General features: G+C 43.6%; 1 protein-coding gene across 1 annotated transcript in view; it reads right to left on the bottom strand.

The window, feature by feature from the left end:
- Positions 1-15,347, bottom strand: part of LOC118423033 (mucin-like protein) — a 16,044-nt gene extending 697 nt beyond the window's left edge. Inside the window, exons 1-26 of the mRNA XM_035830929.1 lie at positions 15,230-15,347; positions 14,677-14,805; positions 14,254-14,385; positions 13,505-13,624; positions 13,061-13,191; positions 12,383-12,512; positions 11,592-11,732; positions 11,028-11,131; positions 10,537-10,630; positions 10,018-10,242; positions 9,046-9,229; positions 8,253-8,481; positions 7,714-7,864; positions 7,153-7,293; positions 6,712-6,959; positions 6,301-6,466; positions 5,629-5,895; positions 5,038-5,219; positions 4,535-4,695; positions 3,933-4,138; positions 3,426-3,551; positions 2,813-2,935; positions 2,244-2,381; positions 1,748-1,873; positions 1,197-1,322; positions 5-745 (exon numbers count right to left, since the gene is read on the bottom strand). Of these exons, the coding sequence (XP_035686822.1) occupies positions 5-745; positions 1,197-1,322; positions 1,748-1,873; positions 2,244-2,381; positions 2,813-2,935; positions 3,426-3,551; positions 3,933-4,138; positions 4,535-4,695; positions 5,038-5,219; positions 5,629-5,895; positions 6,301-6,466; positions 6,712-6,959; positions 7,153-7,293; positions 7,714-7,864; positions 8,253-8,481; positions 9,046-9,229; positions 10,018-10,242; positions 10,537-10,630; positions 11,028-11,131; positions 11,592-11,732; positions 12,383-12,512; positions 13,061-13,191; positions 13,505-13,624; positions 14,254-14,385; positions 14,677-14,805; positions 15,230-15,347 (4,639 nt within the window). The remainder of the gene's footprint in view (positions 1-4; positions 746-1,196; positions 1,323-1,747; positions 1,874-2,243; positions 2,382-2,812; positions 2,936-3,425; positions 3,552-3,932; positions 4,139-4,534; positions 4,696-5,037; positions 5,220-5,628; positions 5,896-6,300; positions 6,467-6,711; positions 6,960-7,152; positions 7,294-7,713; positions 7,865-8,252; positions 8,482-9,045; positions 9,230-10,017; positions 10,243-10,536; positions 10,631-11,027; positions 11,132-11,591; positions 11,733-12,382; positions 12,513-13,060; positions 13,192-13,504; positions 13,625-14,253; positions 14,386-14,676; positions 14,806-15,229) is intronic.
- Positions 15,348-16,837: the final 1,490 nt, after the last annotated feature.

The raw sequence follows: 16,837 nt of genomic DNA, 5'->3' as shown, positions 1-16,837 counted from the left end.
GAACTTGCGGTAGTGCTAAGAGGCGGAGATGTTGATGGAGTAACAGTTGTGGTAGTTCCAGTGGTTGGTTGTTGGGCTTCTGTGGTTTTAGTGGTTTGAGGCAAGGACATTGTCCGAGTACTTGAAGATGGAGATTCTGAAGTAGATGGAGGAACAACAGTACTGGTAGTGGTGCTGGTATCAGGTTTAGCAGAGGTGAAAAATTGTGCATCAGTGGTTTTGGTGGTTTTAGGAGAAATAATATGTGCAGTGGTTGTAGGAACCATGGTACTGGTGGTTTGGCGAGGAGAACTGGGTACAGTGGCTGACGTAGAGGATACAGTAGTGGCACTGGTGGATGGAGGTATAGTGGTGCTTGTGGTAGTGGAAGTCATAGTGCTAGCGACTGCAGATGTTCGATGGGATGACCTGGGGGTGGTAGTTGGATTAGAGGTGGTTGTCAGCGTTGTGGTGGTATTGGTTAAGACGTTAGTGGCACTTGTGGTATGCCAGGGTGTGTTGGTTGGAACAGAGGTGGTAGGTACAGTTGTGGTAGTGGTTAGGGGGTTAGTGGTACTTGGGGTAGAAAGATGCAGGGTACTAGTCATTGTGGAAGACTGTGGTGCAGTGGGTTCAGTAGTATCATGAGCTAAAGGAGTAGTAGCAGTAGTAGTAGCGGCGGTGGTGGTAGGAAGCGGAGTGGTACTGGTCTGATCGGTTGTTGACTGAGTTGTCGTCATTGTTGTCATGGCTGGAGTCGTTGTCACTGCATGGAGGTGCAAAGATTGAAACGTTTAGAATGGCCGTACAGTTCCTGTGATTGAATGTGTACATGTATATCCTGACCTAGCTATTGGTGTTCTTAAACATGACTTGCTCGCTAACGCATTCCGATAAATGTTACAGTCCTTTGATGTGGACTTTGAATCGTTAGATGTTTGAGCAACCATAATGATCTGCAACACGTATAAAAGTGGCTGTACGCCATGGCCCTGTACTTATTGATAAAAACACTCAAGGAAACACGTTATTTGTACATTTTATCTTACATAGATGTCAAACATCTTGCAATCCTGTTTAGTTTACCGGGGCGCCCACACTCGCTCTTAGTAAATGAAATAGGATAGCACTCGGGTTAGGTTTTTTTTTTTTACAAAGAACACAAGATTAAAACAGTCGGGAAAACTCCTTGAAATGTTTAGTGAAGGAACACTTACCAGGGACACAGATGTCTCCTACTAACACAGCGTCGTCGGTACAGTTGCAGTGGAAGGAACCGGGGTCGTTCTCACATACCTCATGCTCTGTACAATTGTCTGTCAGCTCAAAGCATTCATCAATGTCTGTTGGGAAACATGTAGTTTTGCATGGAAAACGTGTACTTTACAATGTGATTGAGGCAATGTATACAAATGTGGCTTTACATATTTCATTTCTACATTACATAGATGCATAACATCAAGCCATGTAGAAGTCTTAAGGCACCGTGACCCTTCAATGTCGTTTAACATGCATAGAAGGACGGTTGGATCAGAAACATGCTCGATGATCTGTAGAGCATTCTGTTCACTCAAAGAAACATTATCTGATGCTGATCATGATATTCAGTACTTTGCAATTAAGCTCGAGAATTAGGTAAAATACCAGGTATATGTCATTATTATTGCCGCTTATATATTGCTTTTCGTCTGTGATTACCCATCTAAGCTGCATTGCATTGGCATTTATGGCATAAGGACTATGATTGTCATATGTAGTACCTACATACCCCAGCACAAATGGCTCTTCTCTTCATCAGGGTAGTACCCCTCCCCACAGTAGCAGCTGTAGCCTCCAGCGGTGTTGTTACACAGCTGAGAGCAGTGGTGGTCACCAGCAGAACACTCATCATAATCTGCAAACACCATACAATCCATCGTTATATGATGGGGAACGAATAGTTAGGCAACATCCGGATTACGTGTTTTTCGTTTACTTATCAGAAAAGTTGATCCAGTTCATCCTCTTTGAGATGACATAGATTTCTCCATAAGTCCCTGTCAAGCATCTCAGAATGGAACTCACCTTCCAGTAAGCCAACAAACTCCTCGAATACTTTCTTCGGGTACTTTAAAAATGGTACAAGCTTAGAAGTATCTCGTTATACACGTCCACAATCGTCGCATTCCTCTTTCTCCACCGCACTAGCAGCGTTTCAGCACTATGGCTGACACAGGTGATGTCAACAAATATGTGTCCACTACACATGCGTAACCTCCACCTACCTTCGCATGTTCTGTTGTCCGAGGACAGCACATATCCAGACCTACAGACACACTCAGCTGTACCATGGCTGTTCGTGATGCACCAGCCAAACTCTGAGTCACATCCAGGGTCGTCTCCTGCACTGCACGGGTTGTCAGCTGCGAACAGTGTAAGTAAGCTCATCATCAAAATGTAAAAGAGATAGCTGAGTACAACAAAAATGCCTTTTTACGTGAATATTGTGATCATGTTTTCTGTTAGCTGCATTTGTTCAGTGACACTTAAAAGGTTCACTTCTGTCTGCACTTGTTTGGTGCATTAGACTTCTGTTGCCTTTTCTTATTTTCACTACTTTTCAACTGCTTCCTTTGCTTCAATAAATAAGGTATGCCCACCACGACAAAGCATGGAGAAAACGTTCACTGATTTTGAGCGTGCGAGTGAGAGCACCTCACTAAAAATCATGGTGTACTGCAAGGTACTTAGCATGGTCTGACATTGCATCAGTTGCTTGTATATCAGATGCGGAGTTTGCACTACTTAATAAATATGCTCATATCTTATAGCCTTATGAAGCTTGAGCACTCACGTTCACAATCCTGTCCGTTAGCTGCCAGTGTAAACCCGTCCCGACAGGTACAGGTGAAGGATCCGGCGGTGTTCACACACTGCTGACTGCAGTTGGTCAGCTGCAGGGCACACTCGTCTATATCTGCGAGTTTGGGATAAAAACGTTTTCATAACACCGAAAATGGGAATGCAGCAGAAAAATGGGTAGAGCAACAAGATGAAAAGTGGATAATGGTTTCGCTTTCAGGTGTCTGAGTAATTTTTGTGGCCTCAAATCTTAGGTCCTTTTATGCCTTTAAATACAGCCGGCAGCAAGTGTGTATCTTTATATAATATATGGTAGTGGGGAGGTAACACGTATCACATATAAGTATCTCAGAAGGTATAGAAGTGCAAACGTCATGAATTTATGTCATTCAGCCTCTAGCCACTGAAGAAGTTTAACGCAACTGGTCAGGCAGGCTGAATACAATTTCTAAACTGGAACTTCAGATGTCTTAGTTACTCTTACTGAGGTTTGACTGCGATGCGATAAATTTCGGTTAGCTGAGGAATGATTCCACTCTCCTATATATCACACATCAGTATGCTAAGTGTAAATGTTGTTTCTTGAAGACTTTTTAGATTCCAACCTTGGCATGAAACGTTGTCCTCTGCGAGCTCGAATCCCTCATGGCAGGAGCAGATGAAGGTTCCTGGGTAGTTCTCACAGGTGTGATCACACACGTCTCCTTCTGATGTCCCGCACTCGTCAAGGTCTGGACAAAGCGGGTGGGGGGGGGGGGGTATTTGAATAGTGTAATGAGCTTCATACCTTCAATGTTTTCCAGTATTCAAATCAAGGGAGATGTCACAAAAACTAAACCTAACAAGAGCGTGTCAACTGTTGCAGGTTTAAACTGAACATTGGATATCAAGGTTGAGACTTTTCAGTAGCTTCGTTGTCTTTTTTTATCCTGAACCCAGATGTGTAAACAACACTTATGATATAATCTAGAGGATTTGCTGATACTGTCTTAGCGCTTTCATACAAGTTGTCGAGCCAAAGTAGCATAATAATTAGATTTAGACTTTATCGTGAACTTGTTTGGCAACTTTTCAGATATCAAAAACTTGTCCAAACTTATCCTTCTGATCACCTTCACAGTCGAAGCCGTTCCCAGTGTACCCACTCGGGCAGTCTCGACACGTGAAGCCGTCCGGCCCGTCCCCGGCTGGCGCGGGGACATCCTCACACTGCACCCCGGGGAAGCACGGGTTAAAGTTCAGCAGGCATGCGTCGATGTCCTCCTCACACCTGTCTCCGGTGTAGCCGGGTGCACATGTGCAGGATCTCTGTACAAACCTGGGGTAAACAAGTCATTTGAAGAAGGTAAGCAAAAAAGCATTTTCGAAAATCACACCACACATGCATTTTTAAGATTCGCTTGATGAAACTGCCCAGAAAGGAAAACTTCTGCTAGAAAGTTTGAAAAGTCATATAGATATGACAATTTTCAAAGTCATTAAAGCAATATTTCAGAATTTGAGCACGTAGCAAGTTTTAGAGGACCCCATACACTTGAAAGCAGTTGTTATAAAAAAAAAGTACGCGCGCGCGCGCGCGCGCGCACACACACACACACACACAAACGCCTGTAAATTGACAACTGTGAATTGACAACTGTGTGGGAGGATATGCAAGTAATTCGTTAGGTCCCCAGAAAAACAGAAGACTACAGAAATCAGTGACGTGACTAACTTGGTCTCTCCCCCCGCTAATGCAGGATCGGGGTCGCCGCTGCCGTCACAGTTCCCCCCGTGCAGACAGGAGCACATGTACACGGCGGGCCAGTACTGCGCAGTCGTGTTGTCCGAGCCGAACACGTCCACTTGCAGGTTGAACGGTGCGTCAGAGGTGACCTGATGATATAATTGTAAAAGTACAATGTAGGTACATGTACTACTGTTTTGTATTCATCTGGTGCTATATGGAAGTGCGTAAAGTTGGCTTACTCTGACCATCCTCACGATCCAAATTGAAACTTGAAAGTTTTACGAATGAGCAACATCCATGGTCACTGTATGGGCTTTTATGTTGAATCTAATAGCGTAGTTATCAATTTCTCCACATTGTGCTTGTTGACTCGGCTACTCATTGTCAAGTCGATATTACTTCCTTCCTACTGCTATGTAATTGGATGTGGATAATGTAGCTATCTATAGATGTTTACTTATAACTGGAAGCAGAACTGCAGTACTAACCTGCCAGGTAAGCGTTGCCACGTCTTCCTCAACAGTCAGATCTACAGTAGCGGGCGTGTCTTCCCCGAGCTTGAACACGAGTGACCCGTTGTTTGGATCAGAAGCGTTGATGCGAACTGTCACTGTTTCGTTAACAGTGGCGTAGACTGCATCCGGTCCACTTACAGTCGGGGGGAATCGGTCTAGAGATGGAGCAAAAAGATCATTTTAGAATTGAAAGTCAATCTTTTTCTTTCATCCAAGGACTTCTATTTTTGAGATTCATGCGATTGCTTAGCTTCTGTTTTCTTCAGCCGGAGTGGCCCTTCTCAGTGTAAAACACTGCTATACATACTAGTATGATGGTTTACGTGCTGTTTTTACTATAACATTTACATCCGAGTAAGCATTTAGAATTATAGTAGTCGTTGCCATTGCTCTATCTAAATGTTTGCAGCACGACGTATATCTTGTCAAACTGGAGAGAGGGTTAATAAGGAACACATTTTGAAGCGTTGTCTTTGTTTCTAGAGGTGTCAAGAAATCAGAGTAGTTCCTGAGTTCAGAAAATATACAGCAATGTGTGGGCGCAGATATTGCAAATGGCATTACCTCGAGCAGTCGTCTGACTCGCAAATTCCTCCTTCCCTTCGACAGTGATGACTGCAACCTCTATGTCTCCCGTCTGGCTGACATCGAACAGGCACTCCGTATCGTTACCGCAGATCTCGCGCGCCCTTGTCTCCAATTCCGGGTCGCTGAAGACGATCTCGTCTGTGTACTTCGGCTCGTAGTCTTGGGCAGTGAAAGTGTTCACGTCTTCCCCGTCCTTGTAGAAGAATAAGGACTTCTTGGGTCCATCTTCTGCGGTTACTTGCCCTGGATATAGAAAAAAAAGAATGTCAGTCATAACCTTCATAACTTTTGAATAAAGTAGCTAATATTTTTATAAGTCAGTCTGTGTAATAATGCTGCAATGTTCTTTATTTTCGTGTGTGTTTTTTTTTTAATGGAGACATCTTTTAACCATCATCTTTTTTTAGAATGTTATTTGCCCTGGACCTTGAAGGTCAATCATTGTCTTGATTCTTTCTGAAACCTCAAACGTAACCTTCAAGGAGGGGATACTGTGTGTGTGTGTGGGGGGGGTAGCCTAGCCGTGACTTCTTGAGAGGCATCTTAAGAAATCGAGACCACTACCATCCCCCGACCGTTCCCTCTGCTTCGAGAACACCCTATACGAATAAGATTCGTATTCGTCCTATAAGGAATATCAGAACTTACATGAGTTTCCAAAACCGTACAGCTCTCGTTCCGTAGAATCAGCGGGAAACACTGTGCCGTTGAAGGCCTCGAAGTCGTTAGTCGAGTCTCCGTCCCACCTCCCCAGTAGGCCTCGGACCTTTCCTCGGAACTCAGGAGGTGCTGAAAACTCCACTGCTAACATTCCCTGGGTCGGAATAGCAACATTGCAATCAGATATGGCATACCTCACTCCCTTATGCATATTGACTTCCAATAACAGACACAAATAGCAGTACTGGGGATATAGGGCAACGTTGTATTGACAACGGTGCATGGAATCGTACACAAAAACAGAGAGAGAGAGAGAGAGAGGTCCAATGCAACAATGGATCGACAGTTTATGCAATTTTGATAAGACTTCAATAAGACTTTTATGTGAGTATTTCTTACCTTCTTGGCGGAAACTTTGACAGTCATCCCGCTGACGAAGACGACAAGGATGGAGTCATTGCTGGGTTTGAGGATAATGGCATTGTCCCCAACCTCTATCTCATCATTGCTTTCAAAAACTGAGGTGTCTGCCATGCTTCCGTTTATATAGAGATCCAGGCTTGAGTTGCCTACTATGTTTGTCTGGATGGGGAGCTTTCCTCTCTCGTTTATGGCAACTGCAGAGATGACCGTTGCATGACTGCTTCCTGCAACGCAATAAAAAATCAGGTATAACTGTAATATAGATGTGAAATGTTTTCTTAAAGGTAGAAACACTTTTGTTCTAATGTTATGACAAACTATCTGATTGCAGAAATAATCACGGTATAACTATGTCCTACGGACTAACTTGACTGTTGCAGCATTTATCAACAAGTAGGATAAGAGAAATCTACGAACCTTGTGCAAGAGCTGTCCGACCCTGCACCTGGTACAGCCCGTTGTCCACATCAACGATGACGTATTCTCCGAGCCCGTTGAAGGTGTAGCTGACACCGTCCATCGTAGTGAAATGTGGATCCCAGCGGAACCACGTCCATCCTGACAAACAAAGTGGAAACCCTTTTTTACAGGACAAGGTGGGGCAGGTATAATCCCCTTTAACGTTTAATTTTGGAACTGAATGGATATTTTTGTCAAGATCTTCCAAAAAGGATAACTGAAGAAAGGAACGACCGATTTCCATAATTTCAGGCAAAAAAGTAGCCTAGACAAAGATGTTCATAATGATACACATGCTGTGCAAATGAGGACCTAATTTGCATAATAGATTAGAAAATTGTATAGTTATATTGTTTTTCATAAATGGACTTCATGTAGCACATGAAACGTGTGGTAGGTGGAAAATAAACAGTGACTAATATGCAAAGTAGGAACTGATTTGCATCATTTATGCAAAAATGACAACAGATTAAATGATACGCTTGTCACAAAAATGCACCGATAAGAAGATGTGCTCACCAATGTTGACAGGATAATGTCTGCAGCCGGGCGCTGACGGAGCAGACAAGGGTCGAAGCGTTTGGAACCTCTGACAGTACCACCCACTCCTCAGGCCGGAGGCACCCACACAGCAGCTCTGGTAGGCGGCCTCGTCAGCTACCTGATCGTTCTGTAAAGGTAAGACAGAAATACAGTCGTGACCAGTCCCTCACCATACGATAAGGAGACAGTTCATATCGCCCTTATTGAAAGCAGCAGAGCGGCTGCTGTTATATTGTTAGACAAAACACGGAAGGTTCACCGTTTACACGTAACAAGCTGCTAGGATACCCAGGAGCAATTTTTCGAGGTCTTATCAAAACCTACCCATATACCAACTATTAAGATAATCCACCTTGGATTTCACGAGTTATGCTGTTCATCAACACACATACACACAAACACTACACCAAACATAACCTCGGTGAAGTAAATAAATTGTGGTGAATGGAGTTGAATATTGACCAATTCGTAGAATCACTTTTTATACATCACGAAACACAAAATAAGCCACTCACAATAACAAGATGGCCCCCCGCGTGCCCGGTCAAGAGAGTTCCACCGCCGATCCTGTTCCGGGTTCTCCTCCAGTTTCGCCCGCGAGCTGATTCCCGCCACCAGTACGCAGTGGAGTAGCAGCAGGTCCTGGACATGATGAGCCTCTCCGAGCCGACCAGCGTGTGGACTCGGCGCCTACTTCTTGCGCAAAACCTAGACTGGCTGAACTGAGAGCTTTGGACGGTGTACCTGTGCACAAAATACAATTGTAATAGAGACAAAAAGGCCATTAGGATGCGCCAATGAAATATCATTAAATGATGCAGCATCATCAACACTCTGCAGTAGCACACTTAGTAGGGCGAAGTAGAACTAGTACTAGTTAGCATGGTCATGCGGATGGTTAAGGTTAAAGACTTAGTTGTGTACAAAAACTGGACTGATAAAAACTACCATTATCTAACACGGAAATTAACCTGTTCGACATTGGCTATTGGTTGAAAGGACTGCTATTTTGGAGCAGCTTGTAATCAATGAGACATGCATTCTGAGCACAAAATGTGTATGTATTTGGGTGTATTGGAAAAGACAACAAGAGTGACCAAGCACAAAATGGAGGGACAATAGTGTCAAATACATGGGCCCCACATGGCAAAGACCAGCTCGCTCGAAGTGAAGCAAGTCAAAAGGTGGAGTTTCTTCCACCACGATGATAATACGATAGTGATGTATAAACTGACCATACGAACCCAGGAAGGGTGCACAGAGCAGCCAAAAAAGGTTTAAGATATCATCCTGTAGGTTTTTACTTACGTTGGATCAAAGAACGCCTGCTCGGCAGAGCACGGACAGGAGAAGACCGGAGGTAAGGCGCTGTAGCCCAGCAGCTGGGTGGGATCCTCTACAACCTGTTGCCTTATCCATCTAGAGCACTCCGGCACTGATGACTCTGGGACAGCCGTTTCCTCCTGGGGCTGCAGGGCAAACTTCCAGTTTCCTGCAGGAAAAATAAAACAGTTAACTTATATCGGAATTTTCTAAAGCTTTGTTTATTCACTAAAGGTTCTGATCGGCATGCAGACCGCTTTTCATCTGGGTCATGAGGGAATAGGTGAGGGTCAGACAAAATATGATGAGATTTAGATTAAGTGATTAAAACCCTAATTACAATATGTAGAACTAGAGTAGCATCCTTGGACACACACAGTAAAACAAGAACACATATATAGTTTTATTGCACAACAATTGTACGGGGTACAAAGTATGGCATCTACATAACTACAGTTCTTCACATAAGAGTGAACGTTGGTGTGTTGTCCGCGGCCGTGCAAGTCTCTTACGACTGGCTTTGCCGCCTTTCGATGAAACACACCAGCTTGGCAGAAATGAGGCAGCCTTTCTTTTTATGACATAGCTGCCTGAAACAAGAACTCAGTGCTAGTGACAGAGATATGATAAAACATTCCTTTGACGGCCATCCTTAGTATTTGCTCTTTGGGCAAACATGGTGCACCACGACACATATGAACTCTAGCTTGCCTCACATGTACTTGGATAACGAAACTTATCGACGAAAACACGAAAATCGAGTCAAATGATTCACTTATTATACATCAAAATCTTCAACAAAGCGTACACAATGCAGTATTTATGATGTTCGTCTGTGTGGGTAAAAAAATATTCTGTGGATCAGAGTTCAAATGTAATTTCCAACACACAATCATTTGCGTTAGATGTTACACTTTAACTCCGAATCAGAATGATGTCAAAATGACTGTAACTTACCGCCGTTATTATACCACAAATTCCTCATCGACACCTGTGTCGGTCTGGGAAATCTCCGTCCGACACAATCCTTCCCGGAGAAGTCCCTATTTCTGAACACCAGACTGGCGTTGGTGGCAGGGGTGTAAGGATAGGGACCCGTCCCGTCACCGGCACTGTAGCCTCCAACAGCAACTGTCCCGTCAGCTTTTGGGCATTTCCGACGACCGCCGTCCCGTGCTTCGTCTGGAAGTAAGGTACATTGCCCAGTTTTAATGATAGTATAGTGAAGGCTTGATATTGAGGTTTTGTATAAATGGCATTGTACAATTGAAAAGTGCACACATATGCTTAGTTGTGTTTAAGTTCAATGGCAGAAATCAAGACCATGTTCCCTATCTATGATTGATGACTTGATGTAATAGGAAGTACTAGTATTTAGTTTCATTACTTTGAGCAACTGTTTAATGACACAAAATATCGTTTCTATATATTACAGACAACTACAATAGTGTACATATAAAGGGATAAACTTCTTACCCGTACTGACCCACTCTTGTTTCATTGTGGGATAAACGAACGTAGCGTAGGAGTGGGTCCCGTTGGTCGATATGGCCAGTTGAAAATCATTCACCTGAAAATAATAAAACCATATATTCAAGTTCTTGAGTACTAAGTACTTGAGTCCGAAAACCTGTCAACCTGTAGGGCAATGATGGTATTCGTTGCCACCAAGTACAGTATGGGCATCACCACTTGATAGTTTAAACAACGCTTACAGCGAGATTGTACAAAGGTTTAAGTGTGAAAGTCCAGTGTAATACAACAAGCTGCTGCCGCGACGCGTCCTTGAGAAGCACATAAGCTTGTGTGCCACGCCGAAGGGTGCCTATATCGACTAAAAAGACACAGAATCTGATACTCCATGTCAAAGGGCCGGCGGCTTTACTGGCCATACAGATACAGGTGCAGAATCTGATACAGATAAAAGTGACTCCGTCGCACAGTACTGAACATGAGCTAGAGCTTACCGGGAGCTGGTCGTGTGGTAGCGGACACACTCCGCCGCCATACATGCTGCAGTCTGGGGGAACCCTCGTCCATGTCACTACAAACGCCCACACTGGATCATAGGCTATGAAAAGAAAAGAAAAATCAGATTTAACATCATGGTTTTGTCTACTTTAACATGAAATAATAAACCCCATTTTCTCAGGACGCCCAGGCAACAAATGAACAACTAAAAATCACTGGCCATCGAGATTATGAGATATTACTATTATTATCATCTTTTGAAGACCTTAAAGATTATTCATATGTCATTGAAAGACGTTTGATATAGTTGGACGGTCATTGAAAGACCGTTGATATATATGTCAGATTTAGATTTTGTACACAATGGTCATTCAAGTCTCTTGCCTCTCTGGAAGCTCAATCAGATATTGGTCTACACAACATGCATGTGTGGCCCATTACGAGTATTTTCCACCCTTTACGCGTCTTTGAGTGCCCTTACATGTAAAATGTGTAATTTTAGTTACCATGCACTCGGTCACGAACATTGTTTACAGTACATCATGATGATTGTTGCTTACCTGGAGAATAGTACCCAGGGGTTGATCTCCCGTCGTCCCGTGCCTTCTGTAGCACCTCGTCCGTTGCGGGGTTCCCGTCGCCTCTCTCGTAGAAGCTGTAGTAGATCTTCGTCCTCTCATCCTCGGGAAGAGTGTCTAGCACTGCACAATCAATTAATCAAGCAGTCAATCAATCAATCGCAGGCATCATGGTCCGAAAGATAATGTCTGTTATGTACTTTTCCAGAAAAGAAAACTGTGAAGTGGTACGACCACGTGTCACGGTCATATGGACCAGCCAAAAATATCATAGAGGGAACCGGAGAGGGAGGAAGAAAGGGGGATGGACAACAGATTGGGAGGACGATGTCAGAGAATGGCCAGGTATGAAACTAAGTGAAATACTACGAATAACAGAAAACCGAGAGGGGTGGCTAAACTTGCTGCCAGATCCTCTGTGGTGCCCCAATGGTCGAATAATTAGACTGATATAAGGCATAGATGAGATGATGAGATAAGAATTTCCATGACGATTGTTTTGAGAAGTTCTGACTGAATATGTATCTCTGTTGCATGGAAGGAGTCTAATTATGATAGGTCTAAATCTTAAGTGTTGGAAATGACATGTACACTTTCATCTTTCGTCTACAAGAAACTTTGACATGACACAACATAATATAAATAAACTACTACACTCTTCTGAGCTTGTTTGACTTTAATTGAGTGTACTTTGTTTTAAATGTAATCAAACCATAGACGTTAAATTTTGTATTCGCTGTATCATGTTTACAGTATAATGTGTAATTACTTACGCGAAGCGTCGGACCTGGCCAGGAAAGGAGCAAGAACGGCAGTCTTGCGGAAGGCGAAGGTGTTCTGTATCAATGCCGGGTCCCGCGGGCGGTTGATCCGGTCAAAGCTGACGATGCCGTTGTCACAGATCTGTAAACGAAGAGGATATCCTTTAAACTGCCCATTTTAAGGTACAGTAGAAGCCGTTTAATTGCACACTGTGTTTGCCAATGTGTTTCGTGCAATTATCTGGGTGGTGCAACAATGCGACGTTATCCAGCGTTTGGGATTTTGACATTCCGTGCAATTAACAGAAGTGTGTGGTAATCCGTTGTCCGTTTATCTGGCTTCTTCTGTATCATGGAAATCTGTGCCTCTCTATGTCTATGTGATTATACAGTAGAAACCAGATAAATGCACACCGGATTACCACACACTTTTGTTAATTGCATGGCATTTCAAAATTCCAAACCGGTGCGATTCAGCTGGATGACTTCACATTTTTGCACCACCTGGGTAATTGCACGAAACACGCTGACAAATACGGTGTGCTATCAAACGGCTTCTACTGTATCTGAAGGCAGTAAGCTACATCGCAGGATTGCTTGGTTTGTGCAAGGTCTACGTGTACAAATGTAGTCTACAGCATTTCATATGGATCATTCATAAGCAAGCCATAACAAGGAATCTCAGCTTACGTGTATCTCGTGGTGCCGCCTTCCGAAGAACCGGAAGCCCTCTTGCGGCAAGGTCTCCTCGTTGCAGGTTGAAAAGTCCCACCGACGGGGAACCTCACCAGCTTCCTCTCCGTACGGATACATGTCGTCATCTGTCATGAAAAGTATCAGTTCAAGTTTTCATATATTGCTCTTAAAAGTGAGTAAACAAGTCATAGGTTCCTCCAAAGGAAGCCTAAGAATTTATTTTGTCATAATGGAATTCGAAGCTGATTTGTTCGTTTCAAAGGTGGTGATAAAGATTTTGTTTTTGTCGACGTTTGCTTGGTCTAAAATATGTCGAACTTTATTGTGTGGCATGAATGATTATACATGTTCAGACAAAAAAATCCACATTTGCAATATTGTAACCTGATGAAGCGAAAAATTCGGACGTTCATAAAGTCAGGTCAATTGGTGTCCTACCTCGACATATACGCCCGTCCACAAGGCGGAAGTTACGCCTGCAGCTACAGTCTCGCCCGCCAGGAACGTTGTCGCAAAAGTGTTCGCATCCACCGTTGTTGGTGGCGCATTCGTTGATATCTGCACATGGAGATAAATGCTACAATTTTCAAAGTCACCTCACAATTCTAACATTCAACCATTCCTATCCTTTTCATCAATGTAACTGAACTTCGATGTAATGCGTCACAAGATCAAGGTGCAACAGTGGCTAGAATTCTATTACTACCCGATTATCATTGTCATCGACTGCATTTCCGTGTGTTGTTTTGTTAGGCTACATATGTCTGCCCGGCCAGGAAATAAATTGAAAGACAGCAACGCAGATTTTAAAGGCAACAGTGACGACTGATCGACCATGAATGTAACACTTGCATAAACAAGAAGATGAGCAGAAGACGTCTATAAGCTCACTACTGAGCTTTCTGTCCCATGCTCGTTAAATGTATGTGAATAAAATAAAAAATAAATAAACAAAAAGATATCACAATAACAATCAGTTCTTCTGAACAAAGTTTAGACTGCAATTTCCATCACAAGTTTTCGACTGATTAACACCAGTCAAGGAGTGGGCAATCCGCTGCTTCTGTGACTGAATTCAGGTAAGTCCAAATTCTTGTGTTTTATTTCATTCTGAATGAATTCTACCAACACAGATCACGAACTTATCACGAACTTGAATAACTTTCAAGATAACAACCAGTTCTTACCTGTGCAGGCGTGATCGTCGGCAGCTAAGACGTACCCTGCGTCACAGGTACAGAAGTACGACCCGTGCGTGTTGTGGCAGTTCTGCGCACAGCCGCTATCGCCCCTCGCACACTCGTCGACGTCAGGGGTTTCTGTAGTAGAAATGATGAAATATTGGACATTCAGGTCAAGTCAAGACAGGTACGGCATCACTTGCACACAACATGTCTCATGAGAGCGGCGGCGATTTTTAACGAAAGAGATGAACGTTGAAAATCGCCGCCACTCCTAGCCCTCAGGACCTAAACCTATGCTTGGAGAATACAAAAAAACAGTGAATAACGATCATGACCAAAGGCCGACAGTGTTTCTTCTTTCTTCTTGAAGCAGAAATATTGTCGTCTTCATATTCTATAATATATGGTTCAGACTGTGTACCCTACCGCGGCATTCTGTTCCATTGAATAGATGCAGCCCGTCATTACAGAAACAGTTGTAAGACCCTTCTGTGTTGGTGCAGCCGCCATTCTCATGGTCACACTCGTCTGATCCATACCAGCACTCGTCAATATCTGCCCAAAATTGATAAAGCAATGTGTGATTAGCGGGCATCTGCAAATGAATCAAGCATCGAAGGTAACAATAATGTTTTCATAAGTTGAAACTGTCACACATCTTTCCATGCTGCGTATGAATAGATTATCGAGAATCAAGCACGATTTGATTTACACATAAATTTCTATATCTTGCATGATGTTAAGCAAGAGGTAGAGTCATACACACCACCGATAGGCGGTTTACAAACCTTTGACGACATAGCAGCAACACGTAAGTAACAAACATTCTAAACCAGGTATACGTGGCACTCGATTTATTCAGAAATCTTTGACTATATTAACCGAGGTTCTGTACCAAGTTAAATTGAGGTAAAAACTTAGTAATACGAAAGATGCACTGGACATACAGCTTGACCGAAGATCATGAAGGAAACATTACCGTGTTGACACTGCAGGCCTTCATAGCCTTCATCACATTCACAGTCGTTCGTAGCGAGGCACCAGCCGTGTTCACATGGGAAGTGACAGTCCCCTACATGGGTCAGAAAAAACTTCATAACAAATAGTTTTTTTAAATGCAAATTCAATTTCTAAGTCCACCTCGATTATTACCTTTGCCAGAATGGCTAAGGTTATGTTTTCGGTTTGGTGGTGTGGTTCTCCCCGTTTGTGAGCAGCATAACTCGAGAGGACTTCGACGGATGCAGCTGGTATTTGGTGGGTGGGTAGGGGTCTGGGAAACGAAGGGGGAGTTCGATAATGGGCCCCCTAGCGGCTTGCTAAGGTACTGCAGCAGGACCTGCATGCTTGATATCTCGCGTTCCGGACATGCTGCGGTCGTGATTTTTGAGCGTTAGGGAGCCCTTAAAGCAGGGAGTGATTGCTGCGAGTTTGGGCCCCCTAGCGGCTTTCTTGGAAGTGCAGGCGCCGGTTTACTTTCAAACTTTTGTCCGCGGACAGCATAACTCGAGAAGACTTCGACGGATGCAGCTGGTATTTGATGGGTGGGTAGGGGTCTGGGAAACGAAGGGGGAGTTCGATAATGGGCCTCCTAGCGGCTTCCCTTGGTACTGCAGCGCAACTTCCGGGTGTGTTTTCCATCTTCTGAACAAGCTATGGCCACGAATTTCGGGTGTTAGATAGCTCTTGTGCTCAGAAGTTAGTGACATAAGTTTGGGCCACCTAGCGGCTAGTGTAGGGATAGCAGGGGAATTTTTGTCAAAAACCTCTGAAGCTTTACCCCCCCCCCCCCCCCCCCACAAGCCTGGTTTGCTTCACTCCACCTTAGCAGCTGTCACCACAGTTGAGGGGTTCCTGGTCCATGAATTGGACTGGCCTATGATCAGTCAGTACTGTGAGCAACCTGATATTTCAGAGGTGTAAAGGTCAGACCTTGCAATGTGTTAGTTGACCCTTAGGCCATATGATCAACTTGGCAAGCCAAAATGATGGGCTTATGTACATAACAACGGTCTTGGTAGTCTGTATTCTTCTCCTTCCTTTGAGTTTGAGAGGTAGGTACACTGTCATCTCTCTTTTCACTACATGGTCTCAATTTGAGCTGTCCTTGCAGTAGTCTTTTAAAAGCCATTTTCAGTCTCAAAGCCTTCATGCATTCAAGTCTGTCTCCAAAGAGTCAGCTTGAACTATGTAGAACATGTATCTTACCTTTTATATCATATGGTTGTGAGATTTGGGGCAGAGCTAATTCAGAAGACAATTGCCCAGCAGAAATTACACGGAGGTGATTTTGTGGAAAATCTTTTTGGTGTACATAGAGATACAAGGAACATGAGGTAGTAGAGCAGAGCTTGGGACATTGTTCCCAATTGACTTACATATATTTAATGTACAGTCAAGTTGTGGCTACGCTTCAAACATTCAGACTTTTCAACACATCCCCTATTGTGAGTAGGCGCGTTATCACTCTGTCATCAAATTGAATATGAACTGATGAACAGCTGTAAGGAATTCAGGTTACAAGGCGTAAGGGAAATTTGAAACGATATCGGTTACTTTTTTCTATGGATGTCTGAATTCACAGTTA

This window comes from Branchiostoma floridae, chromosome 9 (assembly GCF_000003815.2).
Source record: "Branchiostoma floridae strain S238N-H82 chromosome 9, Bfl_VNyyK, whole genome shotgun sequence".
In the NCBI taxonomy this organism is placed as follows: Eukaryota; Metazoa; Chordata; class Leptocardii; order Amphioxiformes; family Branchiostomatidae; genus Branchiostoma; species Branchiostoma floridae.
The sequence above is the reverse complement of the archived record's forward strand: the minus strand, read 5'-3'. Positions and strand labels throughout refer to the sequence as shown.